Below are 27679 nucleotides of genomic sequence, written 5' to 3'. Positions count from 1 at the left end.
CACCTTGTTCTGAGTGGTATATATTGTATGCTTGGGCCGATGATTCCATTTGCGTACGCCTTTTGTCGTGAGAGGGAGGCTGTGCATTGTCCATTTTTTTTAGAAAATAACCACATATATTTTCGCAAGATGCATGTCCAAAAGGCAATAAAACACCCAAAAGTTTTAAGGCGCATGCATGCACAAAGTCAACAAATTATATATACCTCTGTTTCTTTGAAAAATATAGACATATAAATTTCTAGAAAACATATATTCGATTAAACATTTTGGGATCACAAAAACTAAAGGATGAACTGAAATGATCTCGAATAGTAATAATTGGGCTTTCCAGTTCTGAATCACTTGAATCAGCAGCTCGAGCCCTCCTGATCCACACAACTAAATCGGGGTTTGGTATCAACTGAGCTACCTGTAGAGTCCACTGATTGCATTACCGTAGAACATTCAGAATTGGGATTGTCCAACATTTTTTTTGGGAGGGAATTTGGGATTGTCCAACTGAACTACAAACTGAAGCCAGCTTCCAAAACCTTTTATGATCAGATCGGCCCACTTAGGCCTGCTACTGGTTCTGGGCCGCATCGCCCAGGCCCAATCTTCTCTGTTCCCGTCGTCTACACACTGCGCAGCGCCGGATCAAACTCCCGAATCCCTCGCCGGAGCCGCCGCTCCTCCTCCGCCTTCCACCTGCGAGACACCTCTTCCCCGTCCAAAATCTCTTGCCGGACGGGCCACCTTCCAGCCGGGGTGGGAAGCGCTGAGATCGACGACAATGGCGGCGGCGGTGCCGCGAGGGGAGAGGTCGCGCTCGCGCACCGGCGGCGACGTGGGGTAGCAGCGAAGATCGGCGGAATAGCCGGACGAGGCGCCGGCGGGGCTCCGGTAGGACCAACTGCGCCTGCAAACCTTTTACTGGTATATACCATACTGCTCGCTTACTGAGAGTTGAACTGCGAGCCTCTGCAGCGAGGGGCGGAGGGGATTAGGATAGGGGGCAGCTATGCATCTCAGGATTAAGGCCAAAACAACACATAAGATCTGTAGGAGATTGAATAATTGAAATGCTCATATTTCATTGCCAGTCATGTTCATCGTTAGACCAAATCTCAGCCCTGAACACTAAATTCGCAGTGTAATTGCTGATATATGGGTGCTGCATCCAGTTTTGAATTGTTGGTTTTTCAACAATTTGGGTGTATTGAAAAATTACACACACAAAACCTAAGCATTCCCTTATCCTTCCCGTGGTCCGACGTTGATGTCTAGGCTAGGGAGGATAGAAGAAATTCATTGTGTAGGTTTCCTGAATTACTGTAACATATGAAGAAATGTTGCATCTGTCTGAAGTCTGAACTAGTGTACCCTGTCAACAGAAGATGCATCTGTATTCACTTTATTGTTGCTGGTAAAATGGTCAAGCCAATGTTCAGGGTTTTCTCTCAAGTTTTGAACATGCTTGATGGTTGTCTTGAACAAAATCGAACAAGCCCATCATCGTAGTGTTTGTTGAGAGTGTTGTCAAATTAAGGCCAAACAAGTGGCACATGGTGCAGGTTTGTGCCATAGTCCTCTGTCTCACTGAGAGACGGTCTCTAATGCTGATTTAATGGAGAAAAATTTCCATAACAGGGAAATCTACCCACTGGGCACAGGACTTTGGTGGGTGTGACATTGTCTGATTTTGGGAGTTGTGCAGCGGTTGGAAGGTGGGAGGGAAACGCTGAGGGGAATCACAAGGAAGTAGGTGGAAGGGAATCGTTACGTAGTTTAGGATAGGGATTGGGGCAAATCACAAGGAAGAAGGTCAGACTGAATCGTTCAGTGGTTTATGATAGGAATTGGCATTATTTGATTGGTAAAGATACTACTAGCTCCGTCCCATATCAAGTGACGATATATTACATGTATCTAGACGCTTTTTGGGTATATATATACATCCATATTTGGGCAAATTTGAGTCATTTAATATGGGACGGAGGGAGTACTTAAATTGCAGATGAGGTTGTTGTTCAGGAATCAGATTTTTCTAGCAATAACCTTTTATAACAATAGTTTCTCTAATTAGCTAATAGAATGACTGAATGGTCTTCTTTCCTTCTTTGGACCCTCTGCTTGTAGTAACATTTTTTCAAGAGTTCACAAATACTAGGCATATTCCATAAAGAAGCAGTAAATCTGGACCGTGAAATTGAAAATGAAACGCTCCTTCCTCTGGCACTCTCGAACACCCCGGAGGTTGCTTTGGTGACATATGGCCAGTGCCGTAACAGTCACCGACATGTAGGGCCTGACCTAGAATGAAATGCTCCTAGCTCTGGCACCCTCTCGATCCCCCCGGAGGATGTTTCGGTGACGTATAGACGGTGCCGTAACAGTCACCGACAAGTAAGGCCTGACCTAGACTGAAACGCTCTATCCTCTGGCACTCTCTCGAACCCCCCGGAGGATGCTTCGGTAGAATACAGCCGGTGCCGTAACAGTCACCGACAAGTAAGGCCTGACCTAAACTGAAACGCTCCATCCTCTGGCACCCTCTAGAACCGTCAGGAGGATGCTTAGGTGACGTACAACCGGTGCCGTGACAGTCACAACAAGTAGGGCCTGACCCACGAGTACCCTCCCTCCTTCCTCTCTCTCCTTCCCAGATCTGGCGCAGCTAGCCACATTTCGACGTACTCTTGTTTGCCGACCAGATCACCGCCGGTCACCGTGCAGCCCCCACCCCACCCACACACAACACACCTTCCTATTTTTCTTCCTCCTCCCGGTGCCTCTTCCTCCTCCGTTGGTCATCAAAAAAGTTCTTCTAGATCAAGAATTGAAAAAGCAAAGAGGGAATTGCTCGCCCGAAACGAATTCATTCGCCACTTCATCCATCAATAGGGTTTCACAAAACTCCAATGGAGTACAGCTTAGGGCAGCGCCAGTGTTCCCTACTAGCCCCTGGTGACGGTGAGCCGGACCGCATCAGTGCCCTCCCTGATGACTTGCTTCTCACTATTCTCGCCCGGCTCGGCTGCACCAGCACTGCCGCGTGCACCAGCGTCCTAAGCCGCCGCTGGTCCAGCCTCTGGACCAGACTCCGCGAGGTCATCCTCCATGGCGTTGCCTTGCAGCCGCTTGAATCGGTGCTTAACCACGTCTCTCCTGCGGTTTCCCTCCTTGAAATACATGTCCCTGAGGACTACTCGCCTGATCCTGCCCCTGTTAGCTCGCTGCTGCATGCCGCCGTGCGGCTCGCACCTGAGGAGCTTGTCCTCACCCTCCCGGCACGCTTAGTGAAAATCGACCTGCCACGCTTCCACCGCGCCACCTCCATCACGTTGACCTCGCGCTTCCTCATACTGCGAGTGCCAGCCGCCGCTGCCGGCGAGTACTGCCCCATGCTCGAGACACTGTCCCTCTCAGGCGGCCTCATCGGAAACCTCGATGCCTTGCTCTCCCGCTGTCCACGCTTGCGCGTGCTCAGGCTCGTGGCGCCCAACATTATGATCGACGACAAGGACCCTATGGTCGTCCACTCGGAGACGCTGCAGGAGCTCTTCATGGAAGCCAAGACGGCATGGTTGACATCATCACCCCTGTGCCCAAGCAACTGACGGTGCGTTTAAGAGCCCGCAAGGAGGTAAGCATCTCCGTATTGGCACGAAGGGTGGAGAATGTCTCATGGCACTGCTCCTACATAATGGGGTCTATTGGGTTTGGTCTTTGGAGTCTCGACAAATTGAGGTTGCAGACGGCACAGGGACAGGGACAGGAGATGCAGCTCCCTTCACTGCAGATTTATGCATGCATTGTACGTGTGTCTTCTCTCCTGCTGGATGATGTATATCTTCCTGCATTGTTCTTTCAGAACTTGTTATTTTTTATTACCCATGAAGCGGACAACCTTGCAGTGGAGATAGAGAAGCATATGGTTGCCCGCTTCTCTGTTTTGGAGCTATATCTCACAACAATTGGGCATGTTTATGGAGCGCTCATGTTTCATCTCCTTGAGATGAATCGAGTTCATAGATAAATGCAGAGGCTTAAGGTCGTCCTATGTAGATCAACGGTAATCCTCTGCTCTTATTATATACTCCTATATCACAATAATACATTGTGGAATAATTCACATATTTGGTTTTAGGAGTAGAAAGAAGCATGCGAAGCAGATTGTCCTTGTGAGCCTACCAACTGGAAAACACAAACCATCTGCTTGACTGCTCTCGAAGAAGTTGAGATCGACGGCTTTGAAGGAGAAGGTCATGAACTTGATTTCCTGAAACTGATATTAAGATGTGTGCCGAATCTTAGAAGATTGGTTCTGAAGCTGCCGGACGATGTCTTCTCGTTAGGGAAGGACGCATGCAACGGATTATTCAAAACCTTGAGTGGTGCGTATTCTCCCATGGAATGCCATATCTATCTTGGCTCTGGCCAGGTATGTTGTGCATGTATAATTAGCATGCTTCCTAGGTGCAACAGGGACATACATGACTGTGTCTGTATGTGAATCTTTTAAGTGTCGTCTAAACCTAAACTCAAGCCGTGAGTGCTGTTCGTATTGAGACCTGGAGGGTGGATGGAATGTGGTTAAAATTTGGAACTTTAAAACTTCCTCATTTCCTGTTGCATTCTGTTCTGGAACCCTTTTTTTTTAATGCGGGCGTCTTCGCTGTTGTGCTTTATACAATCTGCTGTGGCATTCTGTTTTGCACCTCTGTTCAGTATAGCCAATAAAAGAGTTTCAAGATTAGCTGGTGTCGTCTAATCTGAATTCCATTGGCCTTCAGCTTCGGCAGAAACTTAAATTCCGTTAAGTTTATGCTGTCAGCTTGTGCTGTATACGCTATTTGGGCCCTGGCCCAAGTGCTAAAGAGCCCACCGGGAGTCCGAGACGGACTCCGCCAGGGTGATTCGGTGTGCCTATATCAAGATTCAAAACCACCTCCTTCCTCCCAGATCGAAATTCGAAACCCTCCAACAAATCCATCCCAGATCAAGAATTCGAGACCCTCCAACACGAACCCTAGAAAAAAAAAATCCCCCTCTCTGTCTCGGCGAAAAACCCCATCCCTCAGCCTGATCAAGCCCACCAATGGCGGCCGATAGCAAGAAGACGAGCTCTACCTCCACCAACAACACGAGGAAGCCAAAGCAGCGGCGGCGGACTGGTCCGGCGACGGTGACAGTTCGCCGGATCAAGCCCCTGATGACGCGCTGGTCGATCCAGAAGGTCCTGGAGCGCGAGAGGCGGCCTTTCGCCATGGCCAAGGGCCGCTTCTTCGACGAGCTGAGCCCGGAGGAGAAGATGGAGGCGGCCGCGGAGCAGGAGAAGGAGGAGGACGAGTCCAGGCGTTCCGGGCCAAGGTCCGCGCCGAGTTCCTCGCCACCCCACCGGGTTCGTCTCGTACCCCGTCCCCGAAGAGTTCAGGCTGGAGATCCCTCTGGGAATGGCAGTCAGCAGAGAAGTCCTGGATTCGCGGTTCGAGATTGGTTGCCGAGTCCTCGAGTCGCGGACGGATCTTGGTTGTGTAGCGGTGAAACTGTAAAAAGAAAAGAAAAAATGTAAACGATTCAGGGATGCTACTCGATCCCTGATTGTCGTGATGTATTTGGTCGTAAGAACTAGATGAAATATAATGTAATGGAACCGTGCTGCTTTTCCAACAAGAATGGGACGGAACCAACTGGTGCAACCAAAGAGAATATTTCCCTTGTACGCGGAACCGTCCGGTGACTTTCTCGTCTCCCGTGACTCTCCTTCTCGTCTCCCCTCCTCACCTCACCTCCTCTCCCGAAACTCGGACCCGGATCGTCTAACGTGAAAGAGGGAAGTCAGAACTGAACGGAAATCTGCCGTTGGCTGCACGTGAAATCCATCCAACGAGCCTGGCGAGTCCTCGATTGTTCTCGGTCCATGGCGCGCAAACAAAGAGCTCCACAGCGCGCGAAATCCTTAGATGGCTCCTCGCCTTCTTGTTTTTCTGGCGCCAAAACAAAGGCGTGGTTGATCATCTAAACTTGGACGGCGGAAGAAGCCGACGGCTCAGAGCACCGCACGTCGCCACCGCCGCCGAACTGCGCTCCGTTGTTACTGCCGTCGTTGTAGACCTATAGTTGCTGTCAACTGCTCTCGATCTCCAATAAGGTAAACGACGATGAGATCGTTGGCTTTTCTTTTTCTCATCTTCTTCCTTGGACTTCCTTCTTCCTCTCACCTTGTTTCCTACTCTTGCTTGTTTTCTTCGTCAGACCAGTACATCGAATTGTTAAAACCATTATGGATAGCGAGATCAACGAGGAAAAGCAGGCCATGGCCGGTTCGAACGGGTAAGTGACGAGCATTTACTAATTTTCAGGCAAAAAGTTCGCACTCAACTAAATATTGGTTAGTGATTTACTATTTTCTATTTTACTATTGTACAGAACAAATGACATACCAAGTTGGGTACCACAAATTGGCATGAAGTTCAACACTTTGGATGAGGCTTGGTATTTTTGGCAGCATTACGGGGGTAGGATTGGGTTTGGTGTCAGGAAGAGATACTCAAATGTAAGCAAGTTTGATGGAACAATTACTTCAAGCAGATTTGTGTGTCGTAAAGAGGGTCTTTGGGCAAAAGACAAAAGAGATAAGCACATTAAGCAACCTCGAGCAGAAATTAGGACCAATTGCCAAGTTCGTATGAGTCTTACAATAGACCGAGAACTTGGAAATTATGAAGTTTATGATTTTGATCTTGTACACAACCACATGTTGCAGCTGCAAGAAACATGCCACCTCATGCCATCACAGCGAAAAATATCTGAAATTCAAGCTATCGAGATCGACATTGCTGATGATTCAGGCATTCAGCCCAAAGCTGCACATGAGGCAGCTAGCCGGCGAGTTGGTGGATCATCCTTTATTACCTATACTCGCCAGTATCACAAAAATTACTTGCGTACCAAGCGCCAAAGGGAGCTAGCATATGGTGAAGCAGGGAGTATGTTGAAGTATTTTTCAAGATAGAATTGCTGAGAACACATCATTCCAATATGCCATACAATTGGACTGTGAAGAGCAGATCACAAATATATTTTGGGCTGATGCTAAGATGATAATCGATTATGCTCATTTCGGTGATGTTATAACTTTTGACACTACTTTTGGAACAAATAAAGAACATAGGCTGTTTGGTGTATTTGTTGGGTTCAACCATTTCAGAGAAACGATTATTTTTGGTGCTTGCCTTTTGTATGATGAAACATTTGAATCTTTCAAATGGCTTTTTGAAACGTTTGTGTCAATTCATAATCAGAGGCACCCTAGAACCATATATACAGATCAAGATGTTGCAATGGGAAAGGCAGTGGAGCATGTATTTTCAACAACACGGCATGGGTTATGCACTTTTCACATAATGCAAAATGCTGTGAAACATCTATCTCGTCACAGGGAGAAGGAAGAGGAAGAGGAAGAGGATGATGGGTCAAATATTCTTGCAGATTTCAGTGCTTGCATGTTCGAGTATGAGGACAAGGCAAAATTTGAGGAAGCTTTTGACATCATGAGAACTAAAGTAGAGAAACATACCTGGTTTGATAGCATCTATAAGGTGAAAGAGAAGTGGGCTGAATGTTATATGAGAGATGCTTTTACCTCGGGAATGAGAAGTACACAACTAAGGAAAAGCTTGAAAAGCATCATTTGAAAGCAAATCTTGATGTGATTCGTTTTTTCAAGCATTTTGAAAGAGCTGTGCAAGGGAAACGAGACATTGAGTTGGATTCAGAGTTTGAGTCAAGGGAACTAGTACCTAGGATCAAAATGAGAACACCTATGCTGGTCCAGGCAAGTCAAATTTACACTCCTGGTATATTTGAATGTTTCCAAACAGAATATGAGAGATCTATGGCAGCCTGCACTAAACAACTGAATGCAGACTACGAGTTTGCTGTAACAATTAGTAGTCCTTTTGTAGACCCAACATACGAAGAAGAATGCAAAGTTATTGGCAATCCATTTGAACAAAGGGTATCATGCAGTTGTGGACAATTTGAGAGAGCAGGGATATTATGTGCACATGCCCTGCGGGTTCTTGATTTGATGAATATCAAGTTACTACCAACACATTATATTTTGAAGCGATGGACTCGGGAAGCACGGTCCGGAACTATTCAGGACAGAAGTGGAAGGAATGTTATTGAGAATCCAAAGTTGGATGCTGTTCGGCGCTACAAATTTCTTCAACAAAAATTTTCAAACTTGGCCACGAAGGTAGCTGGTTCCCAAGAATGTTGTATTTTACTTGAGAATTCACTTGATACTGTTGGTAAGGAGGTTGAGGCTAGAATGAAAAACGGAAGTGAAAGTAAAGACAATGAAAGATGTGATACGCAAGTGATGCCTAAATCAAATGAACTTTTATCAGCTGCACGCCTAAACAAAAAATCTCCAAAGAAGAAAACTGCAAAGATAAAGCTAAGTTGGGTTGACAAGTTTCACAAGAAAAGGAAGACATGACGAGCTACTGGATCACAAGAGTTACCAAAGGTGCAACAAAGTAATTATTTACATTTTATTGGTTTCCCACATATATAAAATAATAATTTGCTAGAATTCTTATGCTCTATTTGGTTTGCAGCAACAAGAAAATAGGAAGAAAACTTCCCAACGGCAACAGAATGATAGGAGGAAAAAATCCCAGCAACAAGAAAATAGACCAAAAACTTTCCAACAAGAGGAAAACAGAATGAAGACATCACAAAGTCAATCAGAGAGTGGTCTTGGGAGCATTCTGAATGATCCTGAAGGTCATGGATTCCTTACAAGTTTCACTTATTTGCTGACGGTATGTTTTAATTATCAAGAGTTTTGAGCTACTATAGTAAATCATGTTTCATTGTTCTAAAATATCAATTGTTTTTAACACTGCAGGTTGGGAGTGTCGACATTGATGCAGAAGAATTTTTTCTGTCACATGGCAAACTTCAGTAGTTAGTTTTGACCTTTAGTTTGTCTGTAGTTGCATGCTTCAGTTAAGAAAAGGCATTGGCCATGATGTATGCTTCAGTTTAAATCTGAACCCAGTACTAAATCATCCAAATTTCGCATGCATGTTTTACTTTAAATCTGAACTGAGTTCACTTGTTATGATATCTTCTGCGAGCAAGAGAGCAACGAGAATTTGTTTTTACCTATTATACTCTGATTTTGGGCCGCAACTCGTATTTTGCACAGACTCGAATTGGAATCGCCAGGCTCGTTGGATAGATTTCGCGTGCAGGAACGACGGGCCAAAAGTCAGTTCTGACTTCCCTCTTTCGCGTTAGACGATCCGGGTCCCCGAAACTCCCTCCCACGAAGCCTTGGCGTCCACCTCCAGATCCGCGCGTTTCCCCACCGCGTGAACCCCATCTCGGCCAGATCCAGGGCGAGGCCGGCGGCGGACGGGCGAGGGGCGAGGCAGGCGGCGGGGAACACAGCGGAGCCGGCGAAGGGGAAGGCAGAGGAGGGGAACTTGCGATTTGGAGTTCCTCGATCTGAAGAAACTTGCGGTTTCCGACTTGGACTCAAGGTAAATAGCAGTACTTTTTGGTTCATGCTTGAATCTTTGAGGGAGATTTCTCTATGCACCGTCGATCTAATCCTTTTTTGGTCCATGCTTCGATCTTTGAGGGAGAATTTTTTTTTGAGTAACTTGTTGCGTGTATGCATTGTCATTTTTTGATAGCCATGTATGACTTGTAGATGGTAAAGAGGATGGATAGGAGGCGGAATTTCCTGATTAGGGGAGCTGCAACGTTTGTGGTTTTCGCATTGGTTGCATTGGTCATTCGGGATAGAATAAAAAAGAGGAGACCCCGGGTTACCTATGGACCTATTTGGGAGAGAGACCTACAAAGAATCAATTATCTGAACAATAAAATTTTCAAGTGTGATGTGAGATGCAGAAATATGCTAAGGGTTGAAAGAGCACCCTTTTTTCGATTGTGTGAAATTTTGAGGGAACTTTTGTTGCTGAGAGACAGTATACATGTATCCGTGGAGGAGCAAGTAGCAATGTTCTTGAATACTATTGGCCATAACCTTAGAAATAGGGTTATTGGGGCTAATTTTGACAGGTCAAATGAGACGGTAAGCCGCTATTTTAGACTAGTCCTTCACGCAATAGCTGAGCTACGAGCTGAATATATCAGGCCACCTTCCTTGGAAACTCCAGCCAAAATTGCAGGGCACCCATGGTTTGACCCATATTTTAAGGTATTTTGAGAAACTTGTCCTTCCATATTTAGGTGTGAAATTTTATGGCTTATAACCCTTTAAAATATATAGGATTGCATTGGAGCAATTGATGGTACACATGTTCGAGCATCAGTTAGTAAAGATATGGAACCTTCCTTTCGTGGTCGGAAGTCTTTTTCTACTCAAAATGTCATGGCAGCAGTAGATTTTGACCTTCGGTTCACATATGTTTTGGCGGGTTGGGAGGGGACAGCACATGATGCGACCATTTTAGCAGATGCTATAGAGCGGGAGAATGGCCTGTATGTCCCTCGAGGTAATAATTTTCTTAAAACAAATTTGCCCAATATAATTTGCATAGAATTTTGTCACCAATTTGTTTTCATGTGTTAGGAAAATTCTACCTAGTTGACGCTGGTTATGGAGCCAAGCCTGGGTTTTTGCCACCTTTTCGTGCCGTGAGGTACCATTTGAATGAGTGGGGCAGCAATCCAGTACAAAATGAAAAGGAATTGTTCAACCTTAGGCACTCATCTCTACGAGTGACGGTTGAACGTGCCTTTGGAACTCTCAAGAGACGATTCAAAATTCTTGATGATGCAACCCCATTTTTTCCTTTCCCGGTTCAAGTTGAACTCTCAAGAGACGAGTGTAGTAGATTAAATTCCCATGTACAGTGTAGTATGACATATGCTCATGATTTTTCCAACAAACTGAATATTTTAGGACTAACTAATTAGACATGTTTATTGCTGAATAGTACAGAGCAGTTTGTTGAATGGGAGAAAGCAGTTTGTAAACCCAAGATTAAGATAAATATATCTTACTCTCAATGTTTGAATTGGAGAAGAGTGGGAAATCTTCTTCTAGGGGGACTATATATATCTTCTGAGTTCTACAGTAATCAAGTATCAGATCTTTCCATAGCTGCACTTGCTTTTCACGTGTTTCTCTCACAGGCTGCAAACTGAAAGACAAATGTTGTCATGCTATAAATCTTAGTCCTGATATGTAACATATGGCCACAAGAAGTTTTAACAGAGAATTTCCATAGCTAGTTTAAAAATAGTGTAATTAATTATGCAACTCAACCAGTAAAAAGGATCTTTTTATTGAACCAAATATCGTTCTAGGAATGTCAGATAATAGCATCAAATACCAAGATCAGGGTTGACATTTTTATCAAACCAAATATAGTTCCAAGCAGGGAGGGAGATGCTAGGAATTATGGACTCGTAACAGCGACGATAAATTGTAGTGTGAAGACACAAGTACCTAAGCTTCCAAACACAGCGGTCATAATATGTAAAATGCCTCTTCAAGGAATTGTTCACAAGCTATCCACTTCCTCACATGTTGATATACCACGGGATCAGCGTTAACTTGAGTCTTTTTACAAAAGGGATGGCGTGCAAATGAAAAATCACTAACAGTCTAATCCCCGTAGAATTACTTAACTTCATTTACAAAGACAAACAGTCTTGGTAAAGAAAAAAAAAGATGTACTTTTTTGTAAAGAAAAAGATGTACTATGTACTCCCTCTGTTCCATAATTCTTGTCTCAAATTTGCCCAAAAATGGATGTATCTATTCCTAAAAATTGTCTAGATTCATGTAATATTTCGACAAGAATTATGGAACGGAGGAAGTAGAGGACATCGATGTTTGTCTCCAAAGTACAGCGATCACCGATCATTCATTTGTGACGATGCAAATATATTACTACTTTTCAGTTCTAATCAGAATCAGTGCTCCTCAGATCCATCAAGGAAGACGGCTCGCCGCAATCCCCACCCACCCAACGCCCCCGGCTCTCCGGCGCCTCGCCGTTCCTGCTCTTCCTCGTTGGGACATCGCCCTTCCCGCCGTCTCCGCTCCTGGTGACTCGGCGCTGCAGCGCAGGATGCAGAGGCCGGGGGATTTCAAGCTTCCCCCTTTCTTCAACTACCCGCCCTACTTCACGTAATCTCCCCCTCTCTCTCTATATATATATCCCTCTCCTTCTTCTTTGCGTGCTGTGTTAGTATGTAGAAGGAAAGAACAGGGGTAGTATTGGGCTGTTGATGCAGGACATGGACATTGCATTCTTTCTTGACCAAACTGTAGTACTTTCTGTGTCACGAATTTAGCTCAACTTCCTGTTCCAGATGGTAGAAGTTTTGTGTCAGATCGGATGGTTGCCTGCTAGTTCTTGTTTTCTGTCTCTGGAAATTATTGAACTTGTTGGACAGATAAAAGTAGACTGTTAGTGATTTTTCGTTTGCACGCCATCCCTTTTGTAAAAAAACTCAAGTTAACGCTGATCCCGTTGTATATCAACATGTGAGGAAGTGGATAGCTTGTGAACAATTCCTTAAAGAGGCATTTTACATATTATGACCGCTGTGTTTGGAAGCTTAGGTACTTGTGTCTTCACACTACAATTTATCGTCGCTGTTACGAGTCCATAATTCCTAGCATCTCCCTCCCTGCTTGGAACTATATTTGGTTTGATAAAAATGTCAACCCTGATCTTGGTATTTGATGCTATTATCTGACATTCCTAGAACGATATTTGGTTCAATAAAAAGATCCTTTTTACTGGTTGAGTTGCATAATTAATTACACTATTTTTAAACTAGCTATGGAAATTCTCTGTTAAAACTTCTTGTGGCCATATGTTACATATCAGGACTAAGATTTATAGCATGACAACATTTGTCTTTCAGTTTGCAGCCTGTGAGAGAAACACGTGAAAAGCAAGTGCAGCTATGGAAAGATCTGATACTTGATTACTGTAGAACTCAGAAGATATATATAGTCCCCCTAGAAGAAGATTTCCCACTCTTCTCCAATTCAAACATTGAGAGTAAGATATATTTATCTTAATCTTGGGTTTACAAACTGCTTTCTCCCATTCAACAAACTGCTCTGTACTATTCAGCAATAAACATGTCTAATTAGTTAGTCCTAAAATATTCAGTTTGTTGGAAAAATCATGAGCATATGTCATACTACACTGTACATGGGAATTTAATCTACTACACTACTTTTGGTTATGCTTTTGTGCATATGTTTCGCCATTGCACTTAATTTACAGGTTTTATATCATGTAGGATCTTTAAGCTATGAAGCAAAGGAAGTGTTCCTTGCAGCTCTTGTTAATGAAGGTTCATTCTGCTGACTGTTGGCCCACCAGTGCAATGTTATTTAATTTCGTGTTGTGCACCTGCTTAAGACAAGTTAAAACCGCAGGGCGTGCGGAGTGGATGGACAAAGGTCATAAGAGATGCCTTATCCTTTGGCTTCGGATACAGGATTGGGCCAACTACATATTAGACTTTGTAAGGCTTCTTTTTTGTTTGACAGGTTTGAGAGGAGATATCAATTATGAACACATAATGGCACGATCTTCATCATGTCATGATATTTGACCTCATCTTTTGCTTGTAGGTAAGAGATAATGGATTGGAAGTAACGACTATTGAAGATATACGCTCTGGAATTGAAACAACTGGAACCGGTAAGTATAGCACAACTTCTGGGTGATGTGATCATATTTTCTTGCCTTGAATTAACTTGCGTTAGAAACAGTATTATCTATGTACGGTTGGACATGGCTGTTAGCGCTATTTTATGCATAAATGAATGGTGGCTCATCGCGAAAGCTTAGCCCATGCCCCGCAGCCCATAATAAAGCTATTCTTGTCCTGCCAAAAAGTGTGTTTGCTTACTTGTATCGTTTTATCCCGTGGCATATGTTACAGAGCTTGCGGGAATTGATCGTGGCGTTCTCATGCGTGCTTTGAGGCTACTGGAACAAAAGGGCAAGGCGACCATCTTTAAGGGCACTTCAGCAGATGACGAAGGTGTTAAATTTTCAGTGTAAACTTCGCCTGCAGTCCCCAGTTAGCAGAAGCAGATCAGTGTCTGTTTTTTTTTTCTTTTTCCTTTTTTGACAGGTGCAGATCAGTGTCTGTTAAACATAATACATCCTTGTATACCTGTGGACTGATCACATACTTCCCTTTCTCTATTTCTGAAGTGTTAATTGCCGCATTCGCCTTTGCTTGAATCGTTGTAATTATAATTCCATCCGTTTCTTTAGCATCAATATCTGTAAATGATGACTGGTCTTCCAATTCTATTTAACTTGCATCTAATCAGAGCTACATACTACAAAGAAGCTGTTAAGTGATTTTTACAGATGGATCTATTTGTAACTTGATCGAGATCTCTTTTCAAAATTGAGGGTGGTGAAAGTTGATCCTCTTAAGTAACGAAATTTTGATAGTTGCACATTTATTTAGAAGGAAAATTATTTGTAACGTTAGATTTGGAAATGAAGTTGCACACAACTTTTTTCCTTCGTTTTAGTCTGCATTTGATATCGAGGTGAATTATCTTATTATCATAATCCAGCTTTGTCTATTTTACCTGCTTTCCACAACATATTCCAACACTTGCAAACCAAGCCTTAAACTAGTCGTGACTTTTTTTTCCTCAAAGGAATTAAAAAAACAGATTTTAAACCACATTTCCTTGAACTCATTTGCAGTAGCAAACTAAAACTTTCTTTGGATTGGCTAAAAGAATACTTCCTCTGTTTTGCCCAGTCAATTCGGCTTCCCAAAACGTCTTATAAATTTTAACAGAGGTAGTAATAATAGATAATTTTTGCAACGATTAGAAGTGTCAATTTATGATACACCCGTCTAGATGTATTCTAGAAAGAAAGAGAAGCTATCTCTAATGTACCAGATCGCGGGAACCTTTTAACTCCTGCTCGATCAATCGGTATCTCATAAAACCAAGGCGAAGGGCAAGACTGACTGAAGTCTTGACATACACAGAAAGCATAAGGCCCAGTTAAAACAAATGTTTCTTCTACGGGTAAATATGATATGACAACATCATCTTTGACAGTACAAGGCAGAATCACAAATGTGCTACTGTGAGACCAGAAACAGGGAGCATCAAGGCATTTCGAAAGCAGATGAAGAAACAAAGCTCTAGGCCGCATAATCTAGTCCATCCTGCCCTTGAGCACCCGCTCTTGTACTTCAGTTGGTGTCCTGAAAAAACCCAAAGAACATGCCAATGAAGTGGGTTGGTTAATCCTCGGTTAATAGAACTAGAGAAACGGCTTAAACTTGAATATGATGCGAATTTGAACTTCCTAACCCATACACTCTCATCAACAGTATACAACACTAGAGGGAATTTAATTCAGACGGGCGATAACAGCAGCGAGGAGTGAACTTACACAACAAGAACATAGCCTCCCCACCCACTGAGGCAATCACGATCAACTGATGACAACAGAGCTTGTGATATAGTCTCGAAGAGTTCTTCAGGTTCCTTTCTCATGGAAATAAGATGGTGTCAGGCAACTTGTACCACATAATATAATGGTAGAAAAGCTGGCAGCTAAGACTAAAGACAGAATGCAAATTTGATATATTCCATGGTTTTCATCTCACGATAACAAGTCATAAAGCATGTTGTACTGGCTAAAATTGACCACACGAAAACATACCATGTTTGGCTTGTACATGGATTCACAAGCACCATATAAAGACTCTGATGCTGTCCCTGAGACAACAAAATCCTTGGCCAGTTCCCTGCATATGATTAAATGTCTACAATTAGCTTACACGAAGATGACTATATGAGAGCGAAACATAATGAGGCCTTCACAGAAGATAGGTACCCAAAAAAAAGCATAATTAAGTGGTGTATTATGAAATATAGAAGCACCAAAGTTTTGTTTCAGTACATATGAAATGAGATGCGGGGGAAATGATTTATTGTCGCTTTCAAAAAGGAACAAAAAACAAAGGCAGCAATTCTGTAAGTTGAATACAAACTTACCAATGGGCAGAATACATGGGATTGGCACAAAGACATTGTGTACATTGTGTTCGAGTATGCTGGAACAGGGAATCAGACAAATAATAACTGGAAACCCAGAATTTATATTCTGAGATTGCTTCTATGTTTTCCCTAGAAAAAGAGCAATATGGCTAGTAATGAAGTAGTGGGTATTTACAAACAATAATCTCGAGGTGCTTATGGTGGTTGCCCCAAACCAACTCCCGCATCCCATCAAGAGTAGTCGTGTGGGGAATTTTTTTTAAGAATTGGAGGCCATTACGAGGTTAACGTTGACAGACCAATATACTTCCCCTACAACGTGGAATTTGACTCAGATGAAGAACAATTAAAACAGGCACCGTAATCACTAAAGCAATACAGTAAACAGTGAGAAACAGATAATCAATCAGATGTGCATGAATTATGAAATACATCTAGAAAAATATGTGTGAAGAAGCAAAACCGAAAACAAATCTGATACTTACTTTGCACCAATGCAGTCCATGGTACAAATAAATGGCTCATTATCCTCTCCAAGTCCAGCAATAATTGGCTGGCAGAAGTATGGCCCAAATCTGGAATGTTTCATTAGGATAAGAAGTTAGACTAACCTGTCTGCATAATCGAATCTTAGGGAATGAAGAAACATGGCTTATCATAGATAAGCTGCAGGTCAAATATTAGCACAGAAAGGCTAATCACTAAGCTCATAATCCAATCTCTGACGCAGAAGTACAGGAACACTTTCTTACAGCTATATGGCACTAGATTGTTAACGTGTTCAAAATTGCATTACTCTGCAGAATACTAGACCCGATTGGCGTTCAAATTATACATGTGTGCACACTCTATTTGGGTTCTGGCGTGAGTAAACATCCTCACCTCTTCTCGTAGAGAAGCGCAGAGACAAGGCTGGCAAAGGTCTCAGGCTTCATGTCCCTCTCCTCCCGCAGCTGATACAGCTTGTGCTTGAACACCAGCCGCTGGTACCTACGCACGGAAACAAACAAACCAACCCTAAGCAGCCGCCGCAAAAAAAACAGAGGCAGGCAGTAACCAAACCCCACGAAAAGGTGGGAGGGGGGATCTGATTTGAAGGGGCAGCGAGGAGCGGCTCACAGCGTCTGGGCGTCGGTGGCGAGGCCGGAGAGGCCGAGGTAGAGCTTGCCGTGGATCTTGAACACCCTCTGGAAGTCCGTGGCCACGGTCTGCAGCTGCACGCCCAGGCGCCGGTCGCTGGCGATCGCGAAGCAGTTCTTCCCCACCATCGCCACCACGGCGGAGCCATTGTACTCGAAGATCTGCGATACGCGGGGGGCACCGGACCGTTAGTGCAGAAAACAGAGATCCGGGGCGAGGGCACAGGGAAGGGGACTCACCGACATGGCCGGAGTCGCGAGGTTCGCGGAGACGGCGGAGCGTGGAGTTCGATGGGGAGGAAGAGGAAGGCTGGGCTTATGACCAAGCTGGGCTTCTTGCAGAGCAAGAAGAAGGTTCGCATTAAAAAAAAAACTTCTGGATTAAATATCAGCAAAGAAAAAACATGGATCAAACATCAGCAACTTTCGGCCCGCGGGCCTTAAACAGGCCGTGGCCGAGTGCACGGCCCGCGCGCTCTCCTCCAGGGCCCACACGCTTACGCTGACTTTGCCGTGAATCCCCAAACCGCGTGGTAACCGAATCAAAGGCAACCTTCCCCACAAAATTCCCCAATCTTCTCCTCCCCGGAAAAATCCCCAAATCCGATCTCCTCCCCGAGAGAGAGCAAGGCGTCGGAAGCGGAGAAGATGGGCAACCCGGAGAAGCTGATGGCGCAGATCTTCGACCTCAAGTTCACGTCCAAGTCGCTGCAGCGGCAGGCGCGCAAGTGCGAGAAGGAGGAGAAGGAGCAGAAGCTCAAGGTGAAGAAGGCCATCGAGAAGGGCAACATGGACGGCGCCCGGATCTACGCCGAGAACGCCATCCGCAAGCGGACGGAGCACATGAACTACCTCCGCCTCGCCTCCCGCCTCGACGCCGTCGTGGCGCGCCTCGACACACAGGCCAAGATGCAGGTCATCGGCAAGTCCATGGGCAACATCGTCAAGTCGCTCGAGTCCTCCCTCAACACGGGCAACCTCCAGAAGATGTCCGAGACCATGGACAGCTTCGAGAGGCAGTTCGTTAACATGGAGGTCCAGGCCGAGTTCATGGAGGGCGCCATGGCCGGCTCCACCTCGCTGTCCACGCCCGAGACCGAGGTCAACAGCCTCATGCAGCAGGTCGCTGATGACTATGGCCTCGAGGTCTCTGTCGGGCTGCCACAGGCCGCCGCGCACGCCATACCCGCTGCCAAGGACAAGGAGAAGGTCGACGAGGACGACCTGACCCGCCGCCTCGCCGAGCTCAAGGCCCGCGGCTGAGTTCAGGTCTAGCTCTAGCCCCACAAACGAATATACTTGTCTCTGTTGTACTTGTACCGGTGGCGTATTATTATTTACTCCCTCCGTTCCTAAATACTTGTCGCTGTTTTAGTGCAAGCTACTTGTCGCTGTTTTAGTTCAAGTTTGCACTAAAACAACAACTGTGTTAGGAACGGAGGAAGTACTTATTACACTATGACTATGAGAACTGAGTATTGTAACTTGTTGCAACTATGATAACTGTGTTATAGATTAAGATTTGTACAAAATGATATATTTTCATGCGTGTGTAGTCCCTAGCCTGGTACCACTATCATGACTTAATGTCGGTGGCAGTGCGTGAAAGGTTCGTGTTATCACTGAACTATACCATTGTTCTGCTGTCACAAGGCATCTCGTGTTTGACTGATTGTATTAATGATATGCAATTTAGGGTGTGATATTCCATATAGTGATCGCTAGGATACTACGCCTGTGTTGGAATTTGCACCATGGTTTATCTTTCTAGTGTTGTTCAATAAAATCAGTTGAAATTCTATGTTAAGGTACCAGATTGTAGGAAGTACTTGCAAGTTGCTAAATATTGTTATCGGAATGACAATGCTGGTCTGGTGCTGATGCTCTGTTGAATATTAAAATATTGTTTTTTTTGAACTTATTGGATGATACGTACTGTATTTACTTTATACCATCTGGTTACAGTGTTGTATATGGCAACTGGCACCAGCGTAAGGTGTAGTGATTAGTTTCAGTGTCTGTTATTTCCTTTTGGTTGGTTGTTATCTTTAGGGTTTATTTCTGTACTTTAGGTTGTAGCACCCCTATATAAGTAGGCCCCTTGTTATAATTTGGAAATAGTAGGAACAATATCCAAGTTCTCCTATCTATTTCTTCGCGCTGCTCCATGTTTGGGTCCAGGAACACCTTAATCATGACTAATGGAGCCATTAGCCCATGCCATCTAGAATTGCACGTCTTAGAGATTGTCAGTCAATCCAACCCAGTTTTGTACTAGTTTTCTACATCAGAATGCTACTTCATGAAATTTTGAAGTAACATATTTGACAGACGCAGTTTTGTAGTTCTCTACATATCAAGATGCTACTTAATGAGATTCTGAAGTAAAATATTTGGCAGATTCATCACAGGGCTGGCATGTTTACTGCACTAATGTTATTGTGCTTTCTTAAAGCAATCTGTTTCATATGCAAATATAAAACCAGCAGCATGATACAAGAGGGTATCACTGATGCAGTTTGTTAGCATGTTAACAGAGTAGCAGTATACTAGAAATTGCCTTAGGTAATATTCTGCATCACCCTTTATAATCTGAATTCAATGTCAAAGCAGTGAATTTTGTACAATACATTCTCTCGTATTCCGTTTCCGACCTTTCCTGTTGCAAACTAAACTAAGCACTGGGTCCATGTCACTTTGATGAGTCCTAAGATTGATTGGTCTGATGATTTTAGTTTTTACTGTCGGCTTTTGGATCTTGAAACTTAATTGCAAACTTTGATAAGCTCCATCACATGGACAAATGCCAGAAATTGTGTTGTGTCTACTAAGAAAAACAAGCAGAGTAATAAAAGACTGATTGCTCACTTGCTGGGGTTCTTTCGTATTACTATATTAGCACTAGTTATTTTAATCCCTGAACGTCATCAAACGTTATTGTTTGTTCGACACCGAATAGTGAGTATCAAATAAGTTCCCAAATTTGTTAATCAGTATCATAGTACAATTTATGATTCTGTTAAAAACAGTCAGTGAGAACTGAACGTTGCATAGATCTTATAATCAAGATATTCAAGCAGTATTGCTCCGTATTTTTGATTCACTGAACATTGTTCTTCCATAAACTAATATCAACTCTCGCCATTTTGCAGATACGACTCTTGCAACGTCCCCTTGAGCCGCTCCGCTATTAGCCGATGCCCATGTCTAGGGTTGTTCATGTCTGATAGTTTGGTAAATACTGTTAAAATGAGGCGTGCTTATCTTGGATCTGTGTGTGGGACTGATCTAAACATTGATGTGTGATATTATGAGTCAAATAAAATGTAGGCATGTGAATGTCTTGTGTTGTTGTCCATGTTGCATCTGTCTTGTCTTTCCGTTTACTCCCGCTTGCTTGACATATATTTGTGCAAAGATTCTTCCTGTGTTAGATTGCCATCGTGCTCTCTCTCAATTCACCGTGTTTGCTGACGCTATAATGCACTGACAAAGTCGACTGTCAGCAAATATGCATATGGAATGACTCAGCCAAATGTCCATATGCATGTGGAACGACATCTAGGTTTAAATTCTGCTCTGGTGGGTGTGTGTCGCAGTCTTTCTTTGGACGACAGGCCGACAGCTTGTTTTTCTCAGAGGCAGCAAATGTTTTGTGAGTCGTTCTAAAGAAGAACATGGACCAGGTGACAGCAGGGTAGCCATACATACGGTGGCAACGGGTTGTCACCTCTCCCTAGGCTTCAAAAAAGATCAAAGACATGATCACGACCTAAAAACCAAGTGGATTAGTAATTGCAGCGTATGATCGCTAGATTATCACACTGAACAAACAATCTGGTAACAGAAACCAAACAGCTTCAAGGAATTCTCCAGCAGCACCCAAAAAATAGCAGAGAGCAGAGAAACAAAAAAAGTGGTGGTTCGCTGGAGTAGGCTGCGAGGCCCAAGCGGCCAAGGAGTGCAGCGGCCCGTTATCCTTCCACCGTTGGAAGCGGGCAGTTGTCGCTGCTCTGTGAAGCCAGCCTCACGCTGTGCCTGCCAACATTATGGGCCGCGAAGCCTAGCTTTCGCTTAAGCTCCAACGGCCCACTACGCAACTTGGAACGGGCGGGCCATCAGTAGCACACCCAGACCAGGCCCGCAGCGCTACGGCAACGTCCACACCACCCTTAAAGCCCCCACTCGGGTTACAAGCTCTCGCTACTGAGCTCAGCGAGTTGAGTGAGTGCAGAAGAGTATTTATGCTGGTTGTGGTGGTTGTAGCTAGCCGAGGTGGGACTAAAGGAGGTGCATGCCGGTGGCTCTGTAGTCTGTACGTGGGCTTCTGTGGCCTTCTCGCTCTGGGCTTAGGACAAAAGGCCAGACCAGAAAAGATTTCTGCTGCCAGTCATGGATGGATCTGAGGACCAACGTGTACTTGTAACAAAAATCGCTGCTGTCATGGAGATTTCCCAGAAAAAAAGGATGAGGTAACAAAAAAATGTTATGCTGTCATGGATGCACCAACATAGTAACAAAAAAATGTTATGCTGTCATGGATGCACCAACATAGTAACAAAAAAATGTTATGCTGTCATGGATGCACCAACATAGAACTGCAGCGCAGATCAACACATGAACCTGTGGGAGCTACAGACATTCACCGGCCATCTTGCACGCAAAAGCCAGTACATGGTAATTTTTTTATTTTTTAAAAGAAGATAAAAGATTCTATTAGTATATGTTAGACGACCCAAAGTTAGCTAATGTACTCTGAATCCATTTTTTACTGTGTCCCACAGCTAGCTACAAGCAAAAGGCTAGTTAACTCCATTCGTCTGCGAGTTTACACGGGGGAGCAGAGAACATGGGGGGCACTGGGCCCGACGACCCCTATTTGGCCCATTGGAGCAAGTGGCGCAACGAGCTAGCTAAAGCTAGGTGACAACACGCCTGCAACGAAAGTTTGCCTTCGTCGATTATACAACTACGCACTGGCAGGGCAGCCCGTGACAAGAAGAAGAGAACGTCACTTCAACGGGGGCTCGGAAAGTTGAATTCGACATGCGGGGGGGGGGGGGGGGGGGGGGGGGGGGGGGTGGGACCTATTTTTAATGAACTGATTAGTATCTATTAGGGAAAATCAAATTTTTTAGGGGGCAAAGCCACTCGGCGCTCCCCTTGTGTCCGTCCCTGTCTAAAAGTACAGTACGTACCTGTACGGATCATGCATATATAGATACGCCGATACAAAAAATAATTAGTTGACCATCCATGGACGACGAACCATAGTTGTACACTGATCACGCTGTGCCGATACTCCTGTGCCGATACTCCTTGTCCAATCAGAGCACGTATTCGCAAGCTAGTGTATCACCGGGGATATATGGATTTCGGCCGAGATGGAGATCGACGAACAATTTGCGGCAAGAAGAAGAAGAAGACGACGACGACGAGGAGTGGGTCGGTGGGTGGAAGTCTGGAAGAGGATAGGATAGCCATAGGGATGCGGGTGTGGCTGCTTGCTTGCCGGGTCACGGTCTCACCGAGTCGCAGATGAGTCCATGAACCGTACGTATGTACATTTGGTCCACATGGATCACGGACCGCCTAGATGAGACCCACCTAGCTTCACCGGCCGCATGCATGAGTGCATGCATGCGCTTGGCTGGCATGTGCAATGCATATTTAAAAGAATGAAATGAAGAAATATATATTAATCATGAATAGATGACATTTAGGTCTCTCTCTCAAATGCATGTCTCTTATTAGGTGCTATCGTTTTCGGTCACAATAAATGCTTAAGAGACCATCTCCCGGTATGTGTAGTGTCACAACATTGTCTTAGATACGCGTAATGTCTTTTATTGGTTTGTGTGAAGAAACATATCTAGCCTATACGACAGCTCCACGTTAATTATGCGCCATGTAGGCAAAATGCTGACATAAAGGCCGGCTTAAGACACATCGGCACGTAGGAGGGAGCATTGAGAGATATCCCTTGCCGTCATCGATCTGCTAGGAGGGTCCAAACGCGGTTTGGACTTTGGAACCATCCCGGTAGTTCTCAGTTCTTCCTTTGCGAGGTAATTGCACCACTGGTCCATAAACTTAAGGCGTGAGAACATTTTAGTCCATAAAGTTGAAAACTGAGCAAAACTAGTCCCCCAAATCTTGTGACGTGGGCGCATTTAGTCCAAATTGGACACGTGGCAGATGAAGGGAGTTTTTCCGAGCCCATGATAGTTTTGCACACATTTTAGGACTAGTATTGCTCAGTTTTCAAGTTGTTGGACTAAAATGCTCCCACGCCTCAAGTTTATGGGCCAGTGGTGCAATTACCTCTTGCAAAAATATGTGCAAATTTTCTGGTTGCGGTATATTTGTATAAACTTATATAAGAATCTACCAACATTTATTTTTTCGGTATTCTAGAAGTTGATGCTACATTTTTTTTATAAACTTGTTCAAATTTAACAAGTTGATATATGTTTTCGTAGTATACTTATTTGATATTCTTATACTCTCTCTGATTCATATTACTTGTCGAAATATTAAATGTATCTAGACGTTTTTAAACATAGATACATTCATATTTGGCAAATTTGAGATAATAAGAGTCGGAGGGAAGACTAATTAGGAATGGAGGTAGTAGTATTTAATTAGGAACAGATCGAACTAAGATATCCACCACATGATCAGTAGTACAATACTGCTGTACGTAGAGCACAAACCCTAGCTAGAGATCGATCACGGGCGGCCACTGCAACTTGCAAAGGAAGCTCTCCTCCATCCCTCCTCTATATAACCACACGTACTACACACACAAACCCTAGAACCGCATCAACACTCTTCCTTCCTCCTCCAACTAGCACCACATCAAGCTAGCTAGAGCAGCCATGGAGGCGTCCAGAACTCAGAAGCAACTCGCCTTCCTCCTCATCCTGCTGCTCTCCACCGCCGCAGCAGCTGCATCGGCGCCGGCAGCCACGGTCGCCTGCGACTGCGACAAGCCGTCGCACTCCCACCCGCCCAAGACCAAGCCCTCCTTCCCCTCCCCCAAGACGGGCCCCACCAAGCCCGCTCCCAAACCCAAGCCCAAGGGCCCATCCTACCCCTCGCCGTCGCCGGCCATCCGCCCGCCCAAGCCCAAGACCCCAGCTCCGGTCGTCGTCGGCCCACCCAAAGGCCGGCCCGTCCCTCGCCCCCCGGTCTACAGCCCACCCAAGGGCCCAATCACCGTCCCACCTGTGGTCGGCCCGCCCAAGGGCCCTGTCGTCAGCCCTCCCGTCGTCTACCCTTCACCGCCGGTGACCGCCCCTCCAGTCACCTACCCTTCACCACCAATCACCGCCCCACCAATAACCTACCCTTCCCCGCCGGTGACCGCACCACCAGTGACCTACCCGACCCCGCCGGCGGTGACCACACCCTGCCCGCCACCTCCGCCGACACCGGCGACGCTGACGTGTCCGGTGGACTCGCTGAAGATCGGGGCGTGCGTGGACCTGCTGGGCGGGCTGGTGCACGTGGGCCTGGGTGACCCGGCGGTGAACACGTGCTGCCCGCTGCTGGCGGGGCTGGTGGAGCTGGAGGCCGCCGTGTGTCTCTGCACCACCATCCGGCTCAAGCTGCTCAACATCAACCTCTACCTGCCGCTCGCGCTCCAGCTGCTGCTTACCTGCGGCAAGACTCCCCCGCCTGGGTACACATGCTCCGTCTAAAGCTGTCAGTGAGATCGAGGAGTTCCAAGAGTTCTGGAAAGATTGATGATCGACACGAGAGGGATGTCGATCCATCCATTAGACCTACGGACTACGTAGCTTGCAAGAAGAAGAGAAGAAGAAGAAGAGGCCGATGAGCTAAAGCATGCATCGACATGGGTGTTTGTTTTGTTTTAGTTTTCCGGTGTTTGGTTTGGTTGTTATTGGCTGCTTGGTTAAGTATTTGTCTGTGCGTGCGAGTGTGAGTGTGTTGATTAATCAATTGTTTGGTGACCAAGGCCAGTTGATTGATTAAGGAAAACAACAGCATGCAGTATGATTGCATGCATATTGAATAATTGGCAAATTGTGTATACTTCTCGACAGAGAGCTTCGACAAAGAATGCTCATATATGCGCATGCATGTATGCATACGCACGATTTTCCGAGCTAGTATACGACAGGACGATTACTTTTAAATATCTGGTGAATCTGATCTGGTTTGAGATCTAGCAGCTGGTCTTACGTACGTACACGTACGGACGGCTGCGAGAACAGTACGTTGATTTGATCGGTGTGCAGGCAGTACACTGAACAAAGCCGTGGTATGATAGGTGCAAAAGTGCAGAGAAAGCATGTGTCCTTTTGGCGCCATGTCACCCGTGAAACCTGCAGTTCCTGGTGTATTCGGTGTATAGACCATCGGCCCAGCTGGCCAACACTCTGCTTGCATTATTTACTGTGCGCACGTTTGTCCGATGTGGCATGTGACTAGCTAGCTAGGCTATACCGCGTGGCTGACTGTCTTCTTCTGGCATGTATTTTTTTTCCGAGAAGGCAAGGCCATATAATAAAATCAATCAACCTTAGAGACCATCTTTAAAGTAAAGAAAATTACACGCAAGTTCTTATAAGTAAACGTCGTTGTCTTCTTCCTGCACTCGCCGGTGGCGCGCCGTGAGCGAAGCTCGATGCTGTCTTTGGACCTGCGAACCACTTCGGAGCCAGGAAACCGTTGTTGACGTAGCAGCCGAGAAGTCGCCGGTCGGAGCCAGAAGACGCCGGTGACAGTGATCTGAGAAATAGACCACCGTTCCGGAGAAGGAAACGATGAAAAGGGTTGGATGACCATCTCAAATCCGGCCAGACGGATCCGAGAAGACCTGGCTGCACTAACTCCACGATGAGGTAGAAGCTGATCGAGAGACTCATTGATCGGAAAAGGAACCAATAAATCGATACGCGTAGACGATCTGCAAAGCACAAACACAAAACTAGATCCACCACTCCGAAAGAGTAGCGACCAACCGTCCCGCACTTCTCGATGCCACCAGCAGGATCGCCATCGACAAGGTGGATGAGGAGTCGGGAAACCTTATTCTTGACCCATGTAATGCTGCCATCACCACCATAGCTCGGCTGCCGGTTGACCAAATCCTATTTTTTGAAGACCTACTGTACCACCAAAATGTAGAAGAAGCAGTGACCTTGTTCCCTGGCCGGCCGGCCGATAGACGAGATAGATCGGATCTGCGGTGGGTGGCTGCTAGGGCAGGAGGCTTGTTTCCCTTTCTTCTGGCATGTTAAACAAGGCATGCTGTTCTACTGGCACGAAACAACTTTTATTTAAGGGATGTGGTTATAAACAACGAAAATCTTCAACAAAACAAAATTTTTTTTTTTCAAAAAAGAAGGAGAATTGAGATTAAGAAGCATATCTGGGCTTTGTTCACTGTGGTGACGAGGAAGACGGTGGATACTGCGCAGACGAGTCGATGGCTTCCCTCCTTGTATTGCCCAGTTACGGCCCACAGGGAACCCAAGAATTATTAGGCCTCCATCAAGATGGGTTAGTGTAGGAAGACAGGAACTTGGGCTTGCTCTAAAAAAAAAAAGACAGGAACTTGGGCCCGCTGGTTTTCCCAATCGCCCCCATAGACAGCTAGACACTTCTTCTTTTTTTTCTCACCTACTGCCTCCGGTCCATAATTCTTATCTCAAATTTGATCATAAATGGATGTATATATTCTTAAAAAAGTCTAGATACATGTAATATTTCGACAAGAATTATGGAACGGAGGGAGTATCATGTAACTATTTTCATTTTTACTTTGATGATCAGCGATGTAACTATTTTTATGATCAATAAGATAAGTGTGATGGTTTTTTTTCTAAAAGGAAAATGGCTCCCGCGGAGTGTATTAATTAGCCACTATTCGATTTCTAATTTAACATGCCTATTTTTTTGAAACGTTTTTGTATTTTTGTTGTTTTTATTATATATTTTTTATTTTTCCTCCTTGTTCCATGATGTCTCAGAACTTCTTAGTTCTATAATGTTTACATTCTTTTTGCATTTTTCCATAGCCCCCTTGGTTGGTTTCAAATATTTTGTTTTATCATTGTTTACGCTGAATAAGTTGTCACATGTGCACATCATTAAAAGTCAAGGCACAGTAAAAAAAAGGTATTGGATTAAGTTATGAAAAAATAGCAAGAGCTAATAGTTCAGGGCCTTTTCCCTCTTTTATCAAGTGACAATACATGTCAGCCACCCGACAGCCGGAGGTTGTTGCTGTCCAAGGATCTAGTGTGCAAGATAAGGGCATGACACGTGGCACTTGTTGGTGTTTTAGTTGGCAAAATTGATCCAAGGGCAATGCATGGGAAGTAGATCACAATGGTACGCAAGTGCCATGAAATTTACGCTTGTTCGCCCTCGAAAAGAGGCAATACCCTACTCGTGGGGTTTGGTGGATCGTATTGATGGTGTCTCAAGCGTA

General features: G+C 44.9%; 5 protein-coding genes across 11 annotated transcripts; 4 read left to right on the top strand and 1 right to left on the bottom strand.

The window, feature by feature from the left end:
- The first annotated feature begins 3597 nt into the window (after positions 1–3597).
- On the top strand, positions 3598–7172 carry LOC100833015. Of its 4 annotated transcripts, XR_001405383.2 has the most exons (4): positions 3598–3799; positions 3900–4057; positions 4133–6318; positions 6415–7172. XR_001405383.2 is itself a non-coding variant. In XM_024461189.1 (2 exons), the coding sequence occupies exons 1-2, from the start codon at positions 6269–6271 to the stop codon at positions 6998–7000; spliced, it is 636 nt and encodes a 211-aa protein (XP_024316957.1). In that variant the 5' UTR covers positions 6099–6268; the 3' UTR covers positions 7001–7172. The 4 variants fall into 4 exon arrangements, 1 of the variants encoding a protein (XP_024316957.1); XR_002964882.1 differs by having other exon boundaries at positions 3598–4057; positions 4139–6318; XR_002964873.1 differs by having other exon boundaries at positions 3598–4057.
- A 1954-nt stretch (positions 7173–9126) lies between these two features.
- On the top strand, positions 9127–14358 carry LOC100832710 (vacuolar protein sorting-associated protein 25). 4 transcript variants are annotated; one of them, XR_002963958.1, is made up of 8 exons: positions 9143–9548; positions 9722–10234; positions 10307–10532; positions 10610–10679; positions 11976–12178; positions 12925–13064; positions 13312–13365; positions 13451–13544. XR_002963958.1 is itself a non-coding variant. In XM_014897293.2 (7 exons), exons 2-7 carry the CDS (start codon positions 12120–12122, stop codon positions 14082–14084), a joined length of 534 nt encoding a protein of 177 aa, XP_014752779.1. In that variant the 5' UTR covers positions 9206–9548; positions 11976–12119; the 3' UTR covers positions 14085–14358. The 4 variants fall into 4 exon arrangements, 3 of the variants coding, with proteins under 3 accessions (XP_024315822.1, XP_014752779.1, XP_014752778.1); XM_014897293.2 differs by lacking the exons at positions 9722–10234; positions 10307–10532; positions 10610–10679 and adding exons at positions 13649–13718; positions 13963–14358 and having other exon boundaries at positions 9206–9548; positions 13451–13539; XM_014897292.2 differs by lacking the exons at positions 9143–9548; positions 9722–10234; positions 10610–10679 and adding exons at positions 13649–13718; positions 13963–14358 and having other exon boundaries at positions 10374–10532; positions 13451–13539.
- Positions 14359–14975: 617 nt separating this feature from the next.
- On the bottom strand, positions 14976–17613 carry LOC100831014 (proteasome subunit beta type-3). Its single transcript, XM_003563253.4, has 7 exons — positions 17452–17613; positions 17192–17373; positions 16955–17062; positions 16558–16647; positions 15735–15819; positions 15462–15556; positions 14976–15270 (listed from the first exon to the last, which is right to left on the bottom strand). Exons 1-7 carry the CDS (start codon positions 17455–17457, stop codon positions 15222–15224), a joined length of 615 nt encoding a protein of 204 aa, XP_003563301.1. The 5' UTR covers positions 17458–17613; the 3' UTR covers positions 14976–15221.
- A 121-nt stretch (positions 17614–17734) lies between these two features.
- On the top strand, positions 17735–20569 carry LOC100830707 (ESCRT-related protein CHMP1). The gene is made up of 2 exons (XM_003563252.4): positions 17735–18480; positions 20364–20569. Exon 1 carries the CDS (start codon positions 17860–17862, stop codon positions 18472–18474), a length of 615 nt encoding a protein of 204 aa, XP_003563300.1. The 5' UTR covers positions 17735–17859; the 3' UTR covers positions 18475–18480; positions 20364–20569.
- Positions 20570–24006: 3437 nt separating this feature from the next.
- On the top strand, positions 24007–25255 carry LOC100832392 (36.4 kDa proline-rich protein). The gene has a single exon (XM_003560293.4). The coding sequence runs from the start codon at positions 24093–24095 to the stop codon at positions 24915–24917; it is 825 nt and encodes a 274-aa protein (XP_003560341.1). The 5' UTR covers positions 24007–24092; the 3' UTR covers positions 24918–25255.
- Positions 25256–27679: the final 2424 nt, after the last annotated feature.

Source organism: Brachypodium distachyon, chromosome 1, assembly GCF_000005505.3.
Source record: "Brachypodium distachyon strain Bd21 chromosome 1, Brachypodium_distachyon_v3.0, whole genome shotgun sequence".
Taxonomy (NCBI): domain Eukaryota; kingdom Viridiplantae; phylum Streptophyta; class Magnoliopsida; order Poales; family Poaceae; genus Brachypodium; species Brachypodium distachyon.
This window is presented reverse-complemented; position numbering and strand designations above follow the sequence as displayed.

What these genes read in the sequence shown, in the direction of transcription:
- LOC100833015 (XM_024461189.1), top strand. Translation starts at nt 6,269, where the DNA reads ATGGATAGCGAGATCAACGAGGAAAAGCAGGCCATGGCCGGTTCGAAC. An exon ending in GCCATGGCCGGTTCGAACGG is followed by an intron (nt 6,319 to 6,414) that starts GTAAGTGACGAG and finishes ACTATTGTACAG; the next exon opens with AACAAATGACATACCAAGTT.
- LOC100832710 (XM_024460054.1), top strand. Translation starts at nt 9,722, where the DNA reads ATGGTAAAGAGGATGGATAGGAGGCGGAATTTCCTGATTAGGGGAGCT. An exon ending in GGTTTGACCCATATTTTAAG is followed by an intron (nt 10,235 to 10,306) that starts GTATTTTGAGAA and finishes TAAAATATATAG; the next exon opens with GATTGCATTGGAGCAATTGA. An exon ending in TGGCCTGTATGTCCCTCGAG is followed by an intron (nt 10,533 to 10,609) that starts GTAATAATTTTC and finishes TTCATGTGTTAG; the next exon opens with GAAAATTCTACCTAGTTGAC.
- LOC100831014 (XM_003563253.4), bottom strand. An exon ending in GCGCTTCTCTACGAGAAGAG is followed by an intron (nt 16,648 to 16,954) that starts GTGAGGATGTTT and finishes GAAACATTCCAG; the next exon opens with ATTTGGGCCATACTTCTGCC. An exon ending in CCATGTACAAGCCAAACATG is followed by an intron (nt 15,557 to 15,734) that starts GTATGTTTTCGT and finishes TCCATGAGAAAG; the next exon opens with GAACCTGAAGAACTCTTCGA.
- LOC100830707 (XM_003563252.4), top strand. Translation starts at nt 17,860, where the DNA reads ATGGGCAACCCGGAGAAGCTGATGGCGCAGATCTTCGACCTCAAGTTC.
- LOC100832392 (XM_003560293.4), top strand. Translation starts at nt 24,093, where the DNA reads ATGGAGGCGTCCAGAACTCAGAAGCAACTCGCCTTCCTCCTCATCCTG.